This window comes from Dipteris shenzhenensis, chromosome 33 (genome assembly GCF_047967505.1).
Source record: "Dipteris shenzhenensis isolate YYH24624 ecotype China chromosome 33, Dip_SZ_1.0, whole genome shotgun sequence".
NCBI classification, from domain to species: Eukaryota; Viridiplantae; Streptophyta; class Polypodiopsida; order Gleicheniales; family Dipteridaceae; genus Dipteris; species Dipteris shenzhenensis.
In genome coordinates this window covers 39,468,553-39,488,801 of record NC_141628.1, presented here as the reverse complement: position 1 = coordinate 39,488,801, position 20,249 = coordinate 39,468,553, and the positions used below count along the sequence as shown (strand labels likewise).

The 20,249-nt window shown below is 46.2% G+C and overlaps 1 protein-coding gene across 1 annotated transcript in view; it reads right to left on the bottom strand.

The window, feature by feature from the left end:
* The window catches only part of LOC147880098 (uncharacterized), a 29,810-nt gene extending 9,814 nt beyond the window's left edge, over window positions 1-19,996 (bottom strand). Inside the window, exon 1 of the mRNA XM_087371740.1 lies at window positions 19,394-19,996. Coding sequence (XP_087227866.1) covers window positions 19,394-19,852 — 459 coding nt within the window. The 5' untranslated portion in view covers window positions 19,853-19,996. The remainder of the gene's footprint in view (window positions 1-19,393) is intronic.
* Between the last annotated feature and the right edge of the window lie 253 nt (window positions 19,997-20,249).

The window sequence follows — 20,249 nt, the reverse complement described above, 5'->3', positions numbered from 1 at the left end:
ACGTCCAGCTGTCACATGGTCCATTGCCAAAGGATGCCCTGTAAAAAAGATGTATATACCTTCTTAAGGCTGTAATGCATCCATAGTTTTTTCCATACGTTACCATATGCATACGTCATACGGGTACGGAAGCATGATCGGAGTATGGTTCAGCCCTTGGGGCTGAATCATACGTGACCCTACTTTTACCCAAAAAAAACTAGGAAAATATACATTGTACACATTTACTTGAGAGAGAGCTACAAAACTTTCAACTTCAAACTTCAAACTTTTATTAATTTCAAAGTCATGAATTATGATTCATGGAAGAGTCCAGGGACTGGATTCTGTCAGTGATAGACACCAAAACATCATGATCAATCATCAAAGGTAGCAGGTAGTAGCTACTAGAAAAGCGAAGGAAGCCTGTAGGCTGTAGGAATTACGCCAAAACATCAAAGGCAAGCTAGAAAACATCATATAACAAACTCAAAGGGCTGCCAGGCTGCTAGCCTGCAGGCTGCCACAGCCAGGAAACAAAACTAAAATGCATCACAACTGATGAGGCTCAGGCCTCAAGCTGCATCCTCATCATGTGCCTCATCCTCATCCTCGTCCTCCTTCTCATCATCATCATCCTCATCCTCATCACTGTCAATCTCATCTGCCTCGCCATGGGACTCCAATATACTAGAGCTGTGCTTGAAGCTGCAACCTCCATCCTTCCTATAACAAGAGGGCCTGGTCCGGCTGGAATCTCCTCTCCTCCCTCTATAGTCTCTTGCAAAGCAAACAGCCTCTCATCATCCTTCTATTGGAAAGGTCACCTCCCCATCTATAAGCCCCCATATGAGGAGAGCGTGGGGGAGGGAGACCTAGGGCAGGATGTGCCCAAGATAAAAGAAAGAGAGGGGGCTGCCACATGGGCAGCACCTCACATCAAAGAGACCAGCATGGCTGCACGGACGGAACCTGTGGAAGGAGCAGATGGCGGGGACAGCAAGTCCTGGAACTAACCTGGCAGGAGGTCAGTCAGGAGCAGCAGACATGGCGGGGGATTGCACAGACAAAGGTGCCTATGTGGAGGGCATCTGTGTTCAGATGGACAGCCTGCAACAGAGCCTACAGGTGGCACAACCATCGAAGGGAGCAGCAGCAACTGGGTTGGCCATTGGCTGAGGCCGGTGGGTCTGGTTGGAGCCAGCAAATCAGGCCTGGAGATGGGCTAGCCAGGGGGGCTAAATCCTGCAATAAATGGAGGGCTTTATGCCCTGGAAAAAAGGCTGCAAAAGGGCCTAGAAAAGACCCTTATATAGGGCCCTGGTTGGGCTGGTAGGGGCAGCCAACCAGGTCGGTTTTTAGGGCAGACAAAAGTCGGCTAGTAGGCCCTTGACCAGTCGGTCATTTTGAACAGGCCTTGGGCCTATAAAAGGAGAGGCCCTAGGCCTCATAATTCATCCAGCAAGTCAGCAAACACAGGAGCAGCAGGAGCCTGATCTTTGACCCTACACGCAGGAGGCAAAGCAGGGCCAGAGTTGCTGCAGACTGAGCTCACGTGGGGCTGAAGCCTAGGCTGTCTACTAGGGCAGCAAGGTGCTGAGATCTGTGGACGGAAAGTCTACTTACGCTCGAGGTGGAGCACGCGGGCTCGAGTCAAGAGATAACCGGCAGATAGGAGAAGGACCTTGTGGTAAGATCAGAGGACCACACCATTGGTGGGACTCTAGATCTATCTCTTTTCTATTGTGTCCATAGCTTTGGACAGAAATATATTATTTTGGTGTCTTCTATATCTGGCTGGTTAATTGTCTATTGATGAGTCTACACATCTATCCTATGCACGTAAGTTTAAGAAGTTTGTGATTCCACACCCCACACTACACTATGTGAGCTCCTGGGCTATTCTATCAGTCCTCTGCTGTGCGTACTACCCTCATCCCAAATGGGTGAGGGAGACCTAGGGCAGGATGTGCCCAAGAGAAAAGAAAGAGAGGGGGCTGTCACATCGGCAGCACCTCACATCAAAGAGACCAGCATGGCTGCAATGGACGGAACCTGTGCAAGGACAAGATAGCGAGGACAGCAAGTCCTGGATCTAACATGACAGGAGGTCAGGAGGTCAGTCAGGAGCAGCAGACCTGGCGGGGGATTGCACAGACAAAGGTGCCTAGGTGGAGGGCATCTGTGTGCAGATGGACAGCCTGCAACAGAGCCTACAGGTGGCACAACCATCGAAGGGAGCAGCAGCACCTGGGTCGGCCATTGGCTGAGAGGCTGGTGAGTCTGGTTGGAGCCAGCAAATCAGGCCTGGAGATGGGCTAGCCAGGGGGGCTGAATCCTGCAATAAATGGAGGGCTTTATGCCCTGGAACAAAGGCTGCAAAAGGGCCTAGAAAAGACCCTTATATAGGGCCCTGGTTGGGCTGGTAGGGGCAGCCAACCAGGTCGGTTTTTAGGGCAGACAAAAGTCAGCTAGTAGGCCCTTCACCAGTCGGTCATTTTGAGCAGGCCTTGGGGCTATAAAAGGAGAGGCCCTGGGCCTCATAATTCATCCAGCAAGTCAGCAAACATAGGAGCAGCAGGAGCAGCAGCAGCCTGATCTTTGACCCTACACTTAGGAGGCAAAGCAGGGCCACAGTTGCTGCAGACTGAGCTCACGTGGGGCTGAAGGCTAGGCTGTCTACTAGGGCAGCAAGGTGCTGAGATCTTTGAGAGGAAAGTCTACTTACGCTAGAGGTGGAGCACGCGGGCTTGAGTCTAGAGATAATCGGCAAATAGGAGAAGGACCTTGTCGTAAGATCGGAGGACCACACCATTGGTGGAACTCTGGATCTATCTCTTTTGTATTGTGTCCATAGCTTTGGACAGAAACATATTATTTTGGTGTCTTCTATATCTAGCTGGTTCATTGTCTATTGATGAGTCTGCACATCTGTCCTATGCACATAAGTTTAAGAAGTTTGTGATTCCACTCCACATTGTGTGATGTAGGATCGATTAACGAGAGAGAGCAAGTAAAAGGTACAAGAGTCTTGAGGATAGCAGCCGTCACGTCAACTAGTGTAATAGAAAACAGCAGTACATAGTACTTGTACCTAGACCCTAGGACTAAGTGTCCTAGGTGTCACAAAGGACTAAGTGGCATAAAAAGCACAAAATAAACTAAGTGCCTATAACTATGCCTACAAGGCACTTACTAGGGCCCATAGGGCATCACTAGAAGTGGGAGAAGATGGCCTACAAACCCCCCTCCATGATATGGGCTGAAGTATTCTGGAAACGTCTTAGAATACCTGGTATTTTGTGGTCATGGTGGCACATGTTCATCCAAAAGGATATAACCACCTATGAATGTACAAGGTATGTCAGATCATGTAACAAAGGGAACCAAGTGTAAAGCCTGCCGAAAGACTTTGAACTTGGGACAAGGAAGTGCCTTTGTAAACAGATCTGCTATGTTGTCCTCTATGGGAAGATGGGACAACTCTATATCTCCTGCTGACAACCGCTCTCAAACACAATGATAATGAACTTCAATGTGCTTGGTACGCGCATGAAACACTAGGTTACGCGCAATGGCCAAAGCACTCTGGCTGTCAATGTAGACTACGGTGGAGGATGTCTGGCGAATACCAAGATCTGTAAGTAACTTTCGAAGCCAAACACACTCTACTGTAGCGGTGAAGGCTGCCCTGTACTCAGCCTCACAGCTAGATGTGGCAACTGTTAGTTGCTTCTTGCTAAGCCAAGAGATACATGAATTGCCAAGCAAAAAACAATTGCCAATATGTGACACTCTGGTGTCAGAACATCCTGCCTAATCACTATCCGTGTAAGCATGCATTGTAAGTGAACCCTGATCACCATAGAAGAGGGCTAAATCCTGAGTGCCTCTCAGATATCTGAAAAATCTCTTCACTGCCTGCCAATGCTGTGAACTGGGCATGTGCATGAATCTGCTGAGCAGAGATACTACATACTATAAGTCAGGTCTGGTGTGACATAAGTAAATGAGGCATTCAACAGCCTGCTGGTAAAGAGTGATATCACATGGTGGGCTCCCATCATGAGCTGAAAATTTGAAGCCAGGGTCCACTGGAGTAGAGATTGGCTTGCAATCTTCGAACTGAAAACGATCAAGGAGCTGTCCAATATACTTGGACTGTGACATGAGGTTTCAGACTACTTAAAGGAATTCAACGTACATCGTGAAACTTCAACGAGCATGCTTGCCCATTTGCTACAAGAGTCATATTTTTTTGTTGGTCGCACATAAAGAGTGAGAAGTCACGATTGGCAAGAATTTTTCCCTACTGAAGAGATGCTTTCTTCAGAGCTGTTTTAAACAAAGCAACTTTACCAAAATAATCTGATCAGATAGAATGCCATGTTAAATAATCACGATTGTGATATTCCATAGACATGGAAGAAGAGCCTGGTCTTTTAAATGAATTGGATTATGATAGCAATCCAATCCCTGGAAGAAAATGGCTCATCTTAGTCCAAACTAATCTCATTTACATTAAATCTGACCTTGTAATTATTAACAGTCCCCTCTACCTGCATTAGACAATACTTATCCATCAGTCCCCTCTACCTTGCCATTACTAAGAGTCCCCTCTACCTGCATTAGACAGTACTTATCCACAGTCCCCTCTATCTTCATCGGACTGCTTATCAAGAGCCCTCTGTACCTGCAATAGACTCAAAATCTGAAAAGCCCGCTCCACTCCCCATGTGGTATTATAAGATGGCCTTGTACAACATAACATTCCTTCTTAGCAGCCTGCATGAAGGTGTCTCGTCAAAACTGAATGTGCACATTGTCCACAAACATTTTGAGGTCTACTTGTCAAATGTTGCACATGTGGAAGCATGAAACACGAGACAGCAAGAGAGAAAAAATGTGAATCAGAGATGAGGCAAGGAGCCCTGATATATTGCATAGGAACTGTGCACAAGCAGTGTGTGTGAGTGAGTGAAAAAGATACAATTGATAGGAGAGAAGGGCCCTACATATAGGGAAACAAAATGGCCGACCCAGGGTCAATCACCGACACTAATCGGAAATCCTACTCATATCTGGGCAGGCACACCCACATAAAAGCCCTCACTCACGATTCTAACACCCTCTTTGCAGCTCATAGTGAGCAGATATGCCAAAGAAGAAAGCTGATGAAGATGCAACCATGGACCCTCCAGCACCGGGAATAATGGATTCATCTCGGTGACAGCACTAAATAGCTTGGATCCTCGAAGCAGAATGCCACAATGAACGGAAAAGAGGTCAGCATGTCTTTGATTTCCCATGTCAGTGTGCAGTGAATACCAGGTGAAGAATGATGAGCTGTGGATAGTTTCTCCATGTTCTCACCTCGGGTCTTTGGTGGCATCTCTCTCCATCAGAAGCACGTCGCACAGACCGTGCCCAATATCCCCTGGTGAAAGCATCACGTCTAGCAACCCCAATCAATGGACTCGGAACACAACCTGTCCATAGTCTCTGCACCTCATAAGCAATTAACTGCTGAACACATCTCGTTCATAGCTGTGTAACTTGAGCCTTCCTTGCTTGCCAAATACCATGTTGTGGGGCTGTAGTCAGCCCGCACTCCCCCCCACAAGCCCTCTCTGGGTAAGGCACGTGTAGGGGGGGGGGGGGGGGGCTTGCATTTCTCAATGTAGAAAGCAGGAACAATTTGAGTATCATGAGAAAGGGCTGCCCTAGGATCATCAGCGAGCTGTCCATGCCACAATATTGTGCCATCACCACACAATCAAGACATGAGCAATGGTTTCATCCATGGGCGATGCAATTGAGGGTGGGCCGCAACAGTATCTTGGATTCAGCAACAACCAACCTCGATCTAGACGCCTGCAATCGTCTCTCCTCTAGGTCCAAGCTCCGAACAAACAGCTTGCTCTAATACCATGTCAAACATAACACGTTGCCAATAGGGAAGTGTGAAACACAAGAAAGCAAGAGAGAGGAAGAGTGCAAATCAGAGATGAGGCAAGGAACCATGACATATTGCATAGGAACTGTGCACAAGCACCGTGCGTGTGTGCGTGCGTGTGAGTGCATGTGTGTGTGTGTGTGTGTGCGCGCGTGCGTGTGAGTGCATGTGTGTGTGTGTGTGTGTGTGTGTGTGTGTGTGTGTGTGTGTGTGAGAGAGAAAAGGATACAATTGATACGGGAGGAGGGCCCTATACACAAGGCAGTAAAATGGCTGACCCAAGGGGCTATACCAGCCAGTCAACCGACCCACGTCAGGTCGATTGACCCAACCCATGTCAGCCGACTTGGGTGACCAAGGCAAGTTTACCCGACCAAGGTTTACCAATCCTGGTGGCTTGTTTCGCATCTCCATTTTGGCCCCATACCTTAAGAAACCTGCCCCAAATCCAGCCGGAATCAAACTCTAAACTAATCGAAAACCCTAATCTTGTCTGGGCGGGCACACCCACATAGAAGCCCTCACTCATGAGATGCCGTAATTTCTAACATACTCAAGGGATAACAAAGAGGGTGCACAGAATTGTGTTGCTTTTGGATTAATAGGTGGGAGGCACATTTTGCCATAACAAATTATCCTAATCATATTCAACCTATTCATGGCATGACCTCAAAGAAAAGGAAGACTTGAAATGAATTTTGTGGCATGTTCACAAAAGAATGGATGAGTTTGACAATTTTTAAGAGCTCCAAATCCTAAATAAGGGTGGGAAGCCCTTCGATGCCTTTATTCAGCAATTCAGAGAGATCACTACTAAATTCCTAGAATGGGTTTAGGAGAAACAGATTGGACACACTTGATCAATTGATTCACTTTACGAAGTTCTACAAAGAGATTGGACCTTGGCGGCCGGTCACAATGGGAAACCTAAGAAAAAGAACAATCATAAGAACCATCGAGTCGGCAATGCCAAGCCTGGACTCAAACGCAACAAGCTTGGTCACTTGTTGAACATGTGCACTTTGAATCATGGTAAGGGCAAGGTAGTTGTCCACTTGCTAGAATCTAGTATCAACTCCAAGCAATCCTCTTCACATTGCTTGCCTTGATGTCTTTTCTTCTTATACTAGTTGTGCCAAGTTCATTTGGACTGGGATAGCAGAATTGCCATGCAAGGTTTTCCTCCTACCCGTTCTTTCTTCATTATTTGGGGTTCACTTAGCTCACTTTCACTTACTAGGCCTAATATTTTTTATGGGAGTTAGGACTCCCCTTGGATTATCATGGTTCAGCACCAAGATGTACAGTTTTGTCGACTTCATTCTGTCCCTTTTCCTCAGTACAAACTTGCACATGCATCAATGGACATTTGCTGGGAGATCCTATGAATATTATAGAGAAATTGATTTGAAAAATATGCTTCCTTCTACTCTGTAAGCCTTTGCTCTCCAAATATCCAAAGAGAAAGCTCGGTTCGAGTTTGTGTTTGGTTTCACAGATGCACTTGTGTCGTTCAGCACATGATGCCGTAGATCATTGTGTTCAATATGATCATTATGTTAGACAGGTCCTACAACTTCTAAAGGACAACCACTTGTACATCAATGCCAAGAAAAGCAGTTTCTTTTTGGAGGAGGTACATACATCATCAATTCTACAAGTGTTCACTTAAACCTTCCGAAGGTAAAACACATCGTGAATTGGGAGGTGTTCACAAATGCATAGGAGGTCCACATATTCATGGGAAATTGCCGAGCTTAGAGGAAGCATATTAAAGACTTGGCAAAGTTACGGTACCCATCACAAACAAGAAGCATCCCATCTGCTTCACTCTGGAAGCATTTACAACAACCTTTGGCTAGCTAGGAGAATGCATTTACCATAGCTTTGTGCTTGGCATCCGCCCATTGATGGGACCTACTATTTGATATGAGAACCAACACCAACGACTACGCTATTAGAGCAATCTTGGTTACTCGATTGCATTTGAAGGATGCAAGATGATCCCCGTCGAGACCTGGTGTTTAGTGAATGACCTTGCAGTTATCCATGCCCTCAAGATATGGAAGCATTTTTTGTTTTAGTAGGAAACAACAATGCAGACCGATGAATGCCAATCTGATTATACCCACTTTTCAAATCAATCTTTAACAACATCTTGGCTCCATTGAGTCGCTCCAAGATGTAGTCAATCTTGGGTATGGAAAACCAACTCTTAACTGTCATCTTGTTCACAACGCAATCCAGATTCCATACACGTCTTGGCTGAACTGTCTTGACAAAAAAGATGGGGAGTTTGTCCCCTAGTGATATGCACATCTGTAAAAAAGCACACTCTTAGGTGTATTATCCGACCATGTACGTATCGAATGGGTGTGCCTCTTTAAACAAAAGTCAATACCACCTAGATTGAGGCGCAAGAAAAGTATTGTGCCCATCGGATATGCTTTGCATCGTCGATCGAGCATTAAATACCATTTTTGCCTTAGTGTCATGCACATCCGTAAAAAAACACGCTTCTAGGTGTGTTATCCGATCAAGTACTTATTGGATGGACACGCCACTTTGCATGAAACTCAATACTACCTAGGTTGTGGTGCATGCAAGGTATTGTGCCCATCGGATATGATTTGCATGGTATATCAAGTATTAAACACCGTTTGTGCCTCAGCGTCATGCACAACCATAAAAAAACATGGTCCTAGGTGTGTTATTCGAACAAGTGCTTATCGGATGGGGCTTCCACTTTGTACGCAAGTCAATACAACCTGGGTGGAGGTGTGTGCAAAGTATTGTGCCCATTGGATATGCTTTGCATTGTCAATCAAGCATTAAACACCGTTTTTGCCTTAGTGTCTGCAGTTCCTTGGCGAATACTCCAACTAGGTCTTCCTCCACAGGGGTGCTTGCTAGGTGGAGAGCCTTTGGAATGAGCTCAATCTGATGGCATGGATGATGGCATACTGGACGTGAAACATTTCCTGCAAATAAGACTTCATGTTGTAGGTTTGTGACTGCAACATTGTTGACATAGATCAGAAAACTTCACCATCTTGATGGAGCTCCTTGATCACCTCGATGGAATGGTCGTGCAGAAACCTCTCAACACCCATAAATTAACTTTGCACCAATGGCTCGAATGCTGAGATCCAAACCTTAGTCTGATAGTTGGGTCCGACCTCAAACTACTACCATCACAGGCTCCCAAGATGATATGTTTTACCTATGTCAATGCAATCCTAAGTGGCTGGCAATAGACCCACCCAAAAAATCTTTAAGATGGCTTATTTTGCCTCCATGTTGTTTGTAGGCCATCTTCTCCCAATTCTAGTGATGCCCTATGGGCCCTAGGCATAGTTATAGGCACTTAGTTTATTTTGTGCCTTTTATGCCACATAGGACACTTAGTCCTATGTGACACCTAGGACACTTAGTCCTAGGGTCTAGCTACAAGTACTATATACTTTTCTTTTCATAAAACTCTAGTTGATGTGACGGCTGCTATCTTTCGACTCTTGTACCTTGTACTTGCTCTCTCGTTTATCGACCCTACAGTGGTATCAGAGCTCAGTTCGACTTGTCTCCTACCCCCGAATTTGCACCTACTCCCTATACCTTCATCCGTACAGTCCGTACACTGGTATGGACGTCTATACGTTACCCCTATCATACATCCTCCATATAGCCGTACAAAAGCTTTTCGTACAACGTACCTGCTCCGTACTGCGCTCCATACTTGCTCCGTACCTGCTCCGTACTGCGCTCCATACTATGCTCCGTACCTACATTCCCTACAACCACATACATTCTCCGTACTTTGTACTTGCGCCGTACATCGTACATAGTACATGCTATGTACGTTGTACGTACACCATACATTGGACCTACTCCGTACATCCGTACAAGAGCACTTTGTACCGCCCGTACAGAACAGATGTCCGTACAGCTCGTACTTGTTTCGAGATTTCCGTACAGGTTTGGCACGTGTGAAGTCATATACAGGACTTTGGCAAATTTTGGGGCTTTCAATACCTTTCGTCTCCTCTAGTTGCAACTTCTTGCAAGAACACTAGAGTTTTGGGACTTGGTCTGCAATTCCTTGTTTGATTGCACTACATTGGGTCAAATTGCAGGACATTGAGTCACATTTGCAGGACATTGGGTCAGACTACAATACATTGGGTCACATTTGCAAAAATCTCAGCAAAAATTGGAGCTTTTCTGTATTTGCCCTCTTTTTAGCCTATTTGCCCTCATTAAATTTGGGGCTTTTGCCAGATTTGCTGTTTTTTGCAGTGAACATTGCTTGACACAGTCACATTTGGGTCAAATTTGCATTTACCCTTTGATTTGGGCTGGAAATTTGCAGAACATTTACTTGTAGACATTTGCTGTCATTTTTGGACGGCCAGCTCTTTGCATGATAGCCTTGAGGCTTTTGTGTTTTCAGGTCCTCCCTTTTTTTTTTTTCAGGGTATCCCATTTGCAATGGCTAGCAACAATCATGATCTATTTGGCATTCTTCGTGAAGATGATAAGTTGGACGGGACCAACTATCCGATGTGGTCCTTTCTCATGAAACATATTCTTGTTGCAAGGCATTTTTGGAATATTGTTTCTGGGGTTGATCTGAGGCTAGCCAATGCTATAGTGGTTGCCTCTACTGCTGGTCCCTCTGCAGAGGGTACTACTCCTGATGCCTTATCTTCTAGCACCCCTACTGTTGCTCCCCCAACTCAGGAACAATCAAGATGGGATGCCAGAGATGCAAATGCACATTCCTGTATTGCTTTATCATGCAAGAGAATCATTATTCCACACATCCGGTCTTGCAGGACAGCAAAGGATGCTTGGGACGAATTGGCTTCTCTTTATCAGATTCGCAATGAGGCACATGTTGCATATTTAAGACGGCAATTGCAGGAAGTCGGTATGAATGAAGGTGACTCTGGATGCATACCTGACAAAGGTCAAGGACCTCGTGGAACAACTTGCCAATATTGATGAGGTGGTGCCAAATTCTCAGCTTGTCAGTACCACATTGAATGGACTACCAGATACATATCAAGGGTTTGCTACAACTCTTCGATTAGTGGCCATAGGTAATCCAGACCACTACTCTTTTGATCAGCTAGTTACATTGCTTTTGCAGGAAGAGCAAAGTCGAGCCAATAGACAAGCTATTATTCCTGATCATGCAATTGCTTCACAGCAGATAGGAAGAGGCAAGGCTTCCAAGCCCATGGGCAAGCCTAAATGTGCGCATGGCAGTGGCAATTCCTCCAATGCATCTAAAAATACAGCGGATAAGTCAAAGAAGAAAAGATGCAACTATTGTCACAAGCCTGGACATGACATTTCAGAATGCAGGAAGCGCATTCCTTCGGAGAAAAAGAAAGCAGGATTGACAGTTAATGCCTCACATGCAATTGAATCTCACGAGCCAGAAGATGCTTCACATGCACATGCTCTTCAGGATGATTGGGCATGGGCTGTCCATTGCTGATTTGATCCCTCCAAAGTTGATGCACTCTTTACTACTAATGATGCTCAATCTTGGTATTTTGATAGTGCTCCTTCCAAGCACGTCACATCTTGCAAACAGTTGTTTCATTCCTTAGCTAATGCACCTCATGGGGGAACTATCACATGTGCTAATAATGCCTCCTATGCTGTGAAAGGAATTGGAGATGTGCAACTCACACCATTTCAAGCCATCTTGTCACTTTGACAAATGTTCTCTTTGTGCCTGGAATTGAAGTCAACTTGATTTCAATTTCAGCAATTGCCACTTCAGGTTTCAGAGTGATTTTTGATGGATACAGATGCCTAGTATATGATCTTCGTGATGACAATGCCATAGTTCTCACTGGCACTTTGAAAAAGGGCCTTTATCATCTTGATGATCACTCAGCTGCACTCTCTATTGAAGCATTTGCTATTTCAGATTCACAGCTTGCTGAAACTCATCTTTGGCATGAGAGAATGGGTCATCTGAATTATAGAGCTCTTGCCAAGTTACATTCACAGGACATGGCAAATGATGTACCTCAAACTCACACAGTTTCCAAACATGTGTGTGAGTTGTCTTTTGGGTAAGATGCATCCGTTTCCTTTTCAAAAGAATTGTCCAAAACTCTCACAAATTAAATTGCAGCGAGTACACAGTGATGTCTGTGGCCCAATGAGGACAAATGCCATTGGGGGGTACAAATATTTCATGACTCTCATTGATGACTTCACAAGATATTGTTGGGTATATGCTTTAAAAGCTAAATCTGAAGTGTTCTCGTGCTTTCAGAGGTGGCTGAATATGGTTGAGAATGAATCAGGATGCAAGCTTGTCACCCTCAACACAGATAGGGGGGGAGAGTATATGTCAAAGGAGTTTGATGCATTTTTGTCTTCACGGGGCATTGTTCACTCATGCACTCCTCCTTACACTCCTCAGCATAATCCTGTTCTTGAAAGGAAGAACAGGTCCACTATGGAGATGGCCAGATGCATGCTTAAGGCCAAGTCCTTGCCTAATAAATTTTGGCTTGATACAGTGATGTGTGCCAACTATGTGCTGAATAGATCACCTGCAAGGGCATTGAAGACTGTTACACCTTATGAAGCATGGAAAGGCAAGAAGCCTTCACTTTCACACATGAGAGTTTTTGGGTCTCTTGCATATGTTCATGTACCATCTCAGCTGAGACATAAGCTTGATGACAAGGCAATCAAATGCATATTTATTGGTTACAACCAAGAGAGCAGAGGGTATAGGTTATACCAACCAAATACTGGGAAGATTATTGTCAGTAGAGATGTAATCTTTGCTGAACATTCGGCCTCTCCTCTTGTGGACTGCAAAGCTAAGCCAGAAATTGACATGTTTGATGCCTTTGACTCTTGGTTACCTCTACCTTCCTCAAAAGGGGACTTTGACCAGCAACATGAGCCTCCTGCAAGCCCTCTGTCATGTGCACGGATTGGTATCTGACGTGTACTAGGTACACAGAGCTAGCTCAGGTTAGCCTGGGGAGGCTTAGAGCTAGGCAGGCTTGATTCTCGGGTTGAGTGGCAAGGGTACGAACTATTTATAGGTCTTCGCTATTTTTGGCGCCGGGGGCCCGAGTGTATAAAAGAGGCCCAAGGGGTTCAGTTCTCAGTGTGCAATTGGGAGCAAATCTCGTTCCCAGGTGCTAGGTCTGATCCTGGATTGAGTCGCGGACGCGCGCCTGCATCTTAGCGTAGCCCAAGGCCCAGTGACAGATCCAGGGCTTCACAGCGCCACCTGGTGGTATGGGACACCAGGCTGGTTTGGATCTGATTGGGAGTTCGTGCCAGTAGCTCAGCTCATGGCTCGGAGGGGACATCTTCTGATTCGGGATCACATCCCGTAGATGTCATGGTTGGGTGGTGAGCAGCCTGCTCAGTTCTGATGTTGTGTGTGGTTGTTTTGCAGATCAGGGGTTTCAGGAGTGCTGGGACGTGTCAGTTGGTATCAGAGCCAGCTCCTGAGGTAGGAACTTCTGATGCGAGAATTTTTGACGGATTTCTCCTCCAGGTATGCCCTAAATTTCGAAAATCTGTTGCTGCGTTTTTGCTGGCTACCTGGGATAGAAGGGGTGGAGAGATATCTGGAAAAGAAAGAAGAATAGGAGAGAGAAAAAAAAATCGAGATCTCTGAAGGCCTGTGAGAGAAGGCTAGAGGAAGGGGAAAGAGAGCAGAAAAGCAGGAGAGAGGGGCGGAAAAGAGCAGCACGGGAGGCGTGGAAGAGGCACCTGGGATGGTACGGAGTAGGCTGGGGGCAACGAGAGGCTTGAGAGCCTGCGCAACAGGCTGTGTACAGCCTGCACAGAAGGCTGTGAGCAGCCTGCGCATAGGGCTGCGTGCAGCCTGCGCAGGGGGTGCTTTTTTCGAAAAAGCACCCCTCCAAAGCTAGGGGGGGCTTGGCCTTTTTTGGAAGCACAGCTTCCAAATAAGGCTGCCCTGCACCCTATATAGGTGGGGGCAGGGTACCAGCCTACCCACAAGCCAGCCTACAGCTTCGAGGCAGCACCTCGATTTCAGCGCTGCCCTGCATCGAGCAGCCTGCCTCATCCGACCCTGCCTGCGTCAGCCTGCGACAGCCATCGAAGGCTCTGCATCAGCACCGTACGGACTGTATGGAATACCGGCGCCAGCCCTGCAACAGCACCGTACAAGCTGCGTCAGCCCTGCATCTGCTGCTGCGAACCCTGTCTGTGCACCTGTACCTGCAGACTGTACGGACGCCATACAGCCACGTCAGCAACTGTACGGCCTCCGTCAGCATCTGTACGGCCTGCGTCAGCAGCCGTACAGCCACTTCAGCAGCGCGTGCATCCGGGTTGCGGGTTCGGAGAGGCCTCGGGATTCGTGGGCTTCCGATTCGCCAGGTTCCAGCAACTCCCTCCGTCAGCATCATTCGGGACGGTTTTCTTCTGCTCCATCCTCCTCTGTGCTTCGTTTCAGTCAATTATTTCTCTCAGTTCGTATTCAAATCAGATTTCAGCCATGTCTGATGCTCCAAATCCCGAGTTCACCATGGGAGAGCAGGACTTGGATTACACTCCTGTGGGAGAGGAGGATCAGGGTCTCTATGACGACCTGATAACCAAAAAGGCCTTCAGTGAATTTACGACTGCTCTTGATGGCAAATTCGAGCAGGTCAATGTTAATCAATCGGGGTTGACACAGCAACTCCAGGGGATACAAGCAACTCTCACTCTTCTGGCTAGTACTGTAAAGGCACTCACACATGTGGATGCCATGGCTTCAGTACTAGGCCCGAATATAACTCCAGATCCTTTCCCGGGTGACCAAAAGTCAAGAACAAAGGAGGTAGTTGACACTTGGTTACACAAGTGGCAAGTACACTTCCAATTCCACCCCTATCCAGATGAGAAAAAGATCCAGCTTGCAGCAGGGTTTATGTCAGGTAAAGCCTTGCTATGGTGGAAAGAACTCCAGCCTAAGCCTGATACTTGGACAGATTTTGAGGGCATCTTCAGGAAGAAGTTCCTGAAGAAGGAGGATGACTACGATATCGTTAGCAAGCTCAAGGCCCTCGATATGTCAAAATTAAACTTGACCTTTGAAGTTTATCTTCAAAGATTTAGGGATCTGCAAACCAAGGCCACTAAAATGGATCCAGTAACCTTGTTAGGTTTCTTCGTGGATGGTTTGCCAGACTCCTACAAGTTGCAGATAAAGAACAACAAGTGCACAACGTTGCAGGAGGCCATGACATATGCACGCATATATGATGATACCATGGCCGGTACCAAGGCAACCACAGTTACCGATACGAGTGGAAAGAACAAACGCAAGTTCTTTCAGCATACGACTGGTATTGCGGAGACGAAGTCTATGCACAACACCTCCAGGAAAAGCTTAACTCCAGGAAAGAATGATAAAGCCCGTTTCCTTCGCACTCTAAGGCTCAAGAAAGAAGGGCGATGCTTCTATTGCGAGGAGCGGGGCCACACAAAGAATGAGTGTCCTAAGCGGAAGAACCAAAAGTTGGTTAGGACCGAAGCTCCAGGCGGGTCCACGTACCGCAGCCAAGGGAGCAAACCAAGTCGCGATGACAGGTATTTCAGTCAATGTCATTACCTGCCCACTCTCTTGTAATTGTACTTTCAATACTTCGTTGTTGGGGGGCCCGAGTCTATAAAAGAGGCCCAAGGGGTTCAGTTCTCAGTGTGCAGTTGGGAGCAAGTCTCGTTCCCAGGTGCTAGGTCTGATCCTCGATTGAGTCGCGGACGCGCGCCTGCATCTTAGCGTAGCCCAAGGCCCAGTGACAGATCCAGGGCTTCACAGCGCCACCTGGTGGTATGGGACACTAGGCTGGTTTGGATCTGATTGGGAGTTCGTGCCAGTAGCTCAACTCGTGGCTCGGAGGGGACATCTTTTGATTCGGGATCACATCCCGTAGATGTCATGGTTGGGTGGTGAGCAGCCTGCTCAGTTCTGATGTTGTGTGTGGTTGTTTTGCAGATCAGGGGTTTCAGGAGTGCTGGGACGTGTCACCCTCCAACAAGCAATGATCAGCCAATTGAAGAAGAGCTGTCAATAGACAGCAAAGGCAAGTTCCCAGATGGCTTCATGATACATTGAGGGACAGCAAACAAGAGGACTCCTTGCTACAGCTTGCAATGAAGAGCCTTTGTGCCATAAAGATGCTTTTGACAACAAAGAGTGGATGGATGCAATGAAAGCTGAGTTACAATCCATTGCCAAAAATGACACATGGGAATTAGTAGATCTCCCTCCCGGCAAGCATGCCATTGGTACCCGGTGGGTCTACAAATTAAAAAGGAAATCTGATGGCAGTATAGATCAACACAAAGCCCGTCTTGTTGCAAAAGGGTATGCCCAACAACAAGGCATTGACTTTGAAGAGACATTTGCTCCCACATCCAGGATTACTACCATTAGATGTGTCATTGCCATAATCCATTGCAGCCCATCATCATTGGCAAGTGCACCAGCTTGACATCAAAACTGCTTTTCTTCATGGGGATCTGCAGGAAGAAGTCTATGTCACACAACCTTCTGGCTTTGAGGTTGTTAATTCTGAAAACAAGGTATGCCGGCTTAGAAAAGCCCTGTATGGCTTGAAGCAGGCACCCAGGGCATGGTATGCCAAAATTCATGCACACTTACTATCCCTTGGTTTTCCGAATAGCCCCACAGAACCCACTCTTTATGTCCGTGGGAGTGGATCTGATTTTTTAGTGCTGATTTTATATGTGGATGATATGCTCATCACGGGCCCAGATACTCAACATATTGCAGCTTTCAAGGTTGATTTGCAGCAGGTTTTTGAAATGTCAGACATGGGACCACTTCACTATTATTTGGGCATTCAGTTTGCTCATGTTGAGGGGGGTATCATGATGTCACAGTCCAAGTATATTGGACAGCTCCTTGATCGTTTTCAGTTTGAGGATTGCAAGCCAATCTCTACACCAGTGGACCCTGGCTTCAAATTTTCAGCTCATGATGGGAGCCCACCATGTGATATCACTCTTTACCAGCAGGCTGTTGGATGTCTCATTTACTTATGTCACACCACACCTGACTTACAATATGCAGTATCTCAACTCAGCAGGTTCATGCACATGCCCAATTCACAGCATTGGCAGGCAGTGAAGAGAGTCTTCAGATATCTCAGAGGCACTCAAGATTTAGCCCACTTCTATGGTGACCAGGGTTCACTTACCATGCATCCTTACACAGATAGTGACTGGGCAGGTTGTTCCGACACCAGAGTGTCACATACCGGCAATTGTTTTTTGCTTGGCAATTCATGTATCTCTTGGCTTAGCAAGAAGCAACCAACAGTTGCCACATCTAGCTGTGAGGATGAGTACAAGGCAGCCTTCACCACTACAATAGAGAGTGTCTAGCTTCGACAGTTACTTACAGATCTTGGTATTCGCCAGACATCCTCCACCATGGTCTACACTGACAGCCAGAGTGCTTTGGCCATTGCGCGTAACCCAATGTTTCATGCGCATACCAAGCACATTGAAGTTCACTATCATTATGTTCAAGAGCAGTTGTCAGCAGGAGACATAGAGTTGTCCTGTCTTCCCACACAGGACAACATAGCAGATCTGTTTACAAAGGCACTCCCTCGTCCCAAGTTCGAAGTCTTCCGACAGGCTTTACACTTGGTTCCCTTTGTTACATGATCTGACATACCTTGTACATTCATAGGTGGCTAAGATAGATGAACATGTGCCACCATGACCACAAAATACCAGGTATTCTGAGACAATACTTCAGCCCATACCATGGAGGGGGGTTTGTAGGCCATCTTCTCCCAGTTCTAGTGATGCCCTATGGGCCTTGGTATGTGCCTTGTAGGCATAGTTATAGGCACTTAGTTTATTTTGTGCCTTTTATGCCACATAGGACACTTAGTCCTATGTGACACCTAGGAGACTTAGTCCTAGGGTCTAGCTACAAGTATTATGTACTTTTCTTTTCATAAAACTCTAGTTCTAGTTGAACGTGACGGCTGCTATCTTTCAACTCTTGTACCTTGTACTTGCTCTCTCGTTTATCGATCCTACATTGTTTTCAACGCATATTGCCCGGTAAATGCTCCGTTCAAGGCGTCTGCATCTGTAGGTGAAAGAAGAAGTCGAGCGTGCTTGGCTGCTTTGGAATCAACCAAGATGAAGACCTAACTAACTACTGATCTGGCCATAGAACTGAAACATGATGGGAAACACATAAGACTCCCCCTTCTGCTCATTCCCGATCTCCCCAATGATGGCCAATGTTGTCTTTGCTGGGGATGAGGTTGCTTGCCAAGTAGAATCGCCATCTCCTTATGGAGCTTCTTTGTGTGCCGGTTATTTCGCTTCTCATAGCCTTGCACTTGACAATGATAGCAACGGTTTTCTTTTTTGTACCTGGCATGTATCTCGCCCTCCTAGAAACCTGCGTAGGACAGCTCGAAGGTCTCCAAACAGTCCTGGTACTGCAGTGGAAGAAAGCATGCTCTCATGTCCTGCACGAATTTCATCCACATGTACCTAGCTATTTCTCACTCTGCACCGTAGCGATCTAACTAACAGTGTATACCAACATCATCTCCTGGATTCTGGAATTGCATATGTTGTATGCATTGCTGCTGGACATCAGAAGTACTGTAATATGTATCTATTCTATTCTCAGAAACCGCTGGAGAGTCCAATTCAGCATAATGTCAATATGATCTTTTCCCTTTCTTTCGCAAAATTTTGTACACCTTTCTGTCCATGATGTTACACTCATGTAGTTTTCTCTGGTATAGTCTAACACTAGCATTAAAGGAGAAGATGATCAAAAAGCTCGTGTACATCCCTGGCTACATCTATTTGTGAGACTGAATTTCACAACAGACCTCTGTGGTATTACAAAAACCACCATTAATACAACACCCGACATCCCCACCACATCATGAACAACCACCCGCATTGGTTGTAGATTGTTGCACAAATTATGCTCTCTAATTCAGCCACTTTAAAAACCATGCATCTACAACCACATTAACCTTCAAGGAGTTTTCATCCAAAAGCAGGAAACTTCATAAAAAGCCAGACATGAAAAGACTAGCACTTAGGGATAATAATAATTGACATTTCCTTTTGCGTAAGGAGATACAATTAGTTCTTGTGGAAGAAAAAAGCTGCGGGAAAATTGCCACATATATGAAAGAAAGAATGCCACAATATCAGCCTTTTGCCCATCCTAGGACAAACAATGGAGCAAGAGAAGTATTTTTGTTTTCCACGTTTTACAAAAGGGGACGTCTAGAATTCGAGGGCTTTACTGCATTGACAAATGCTAATGAAAAACGTGCAAGTCTGCGCATTTTCTTTGATTTGAAAAAAGAACTTTGCCTATTGGCAGGAAAATGTACACTGGCTGGGAAAGTAACCTACCCAGCGAGGAATAACCCTTTCCCTGGAAATGATGTCTTCCGAGTCCATCGTCGGTCGAATCTCCAATTCAAAAGTACGAGACAAGAAAAAACTGTATCCGACCCTTTTCAGAAGTCTGGCCATCTGTTTAGTCTCCACAGAAATAAGCTGCTTGTTGCCACCCTTATCGCCATCTTCCTGGCTGTACACAACGCCGGGCACTCGACCTGCCTTTCTTTCTCGTTTTGAAACGGAAGTTCCATCCCCATCTCTCGGGACAGCCCTGATAATCTCGGCCAACTTGGGATCAGGAACAGGGAGGTCAGGGAGGGGCTGTTCGACGTCGACAAGTGCAGCAGCTTGGGAGAATGATTTGGAAAGTGGGAGGAGAAATGCGGGAGGGGTAAATTTGTGGGAAATGGGAATTGCTAGATGCGAGATTTTGCGTCCAAGAGCTGCGACAGCACGCAAACGCGCCATGGCTTCTCAAATTGTCGCCAAAATTTTGAACTAGAATTGACACCTCGCCCAGAATGTGATGATGAGAAGAAGGGATGCTCCCTGATCACGCCTCATGCTCGGAGCGATAGCCCATATTCTTCTCTACATTGCCCCCATTCATTGATTTTGAAGAGTCTAACCATTACATGTTTTGATTTCTCTTTGCACTTAGGTGAGTTCACAAGACTATGGCCTCCACTTGTCACCACCTGCCGTCTCTCACCAACCTATCATGTTGGAGACGTTGGGGTGTAAACTTGACATGTTTGGATTGCTCTTTGCAATTAGGGTGGATTTACACCACCCTCCCACTCAAAGAAAATTGCAAGATGGCCGCCGCTTATGGTGGTTCACACCATCGGCGATCATCGGATGA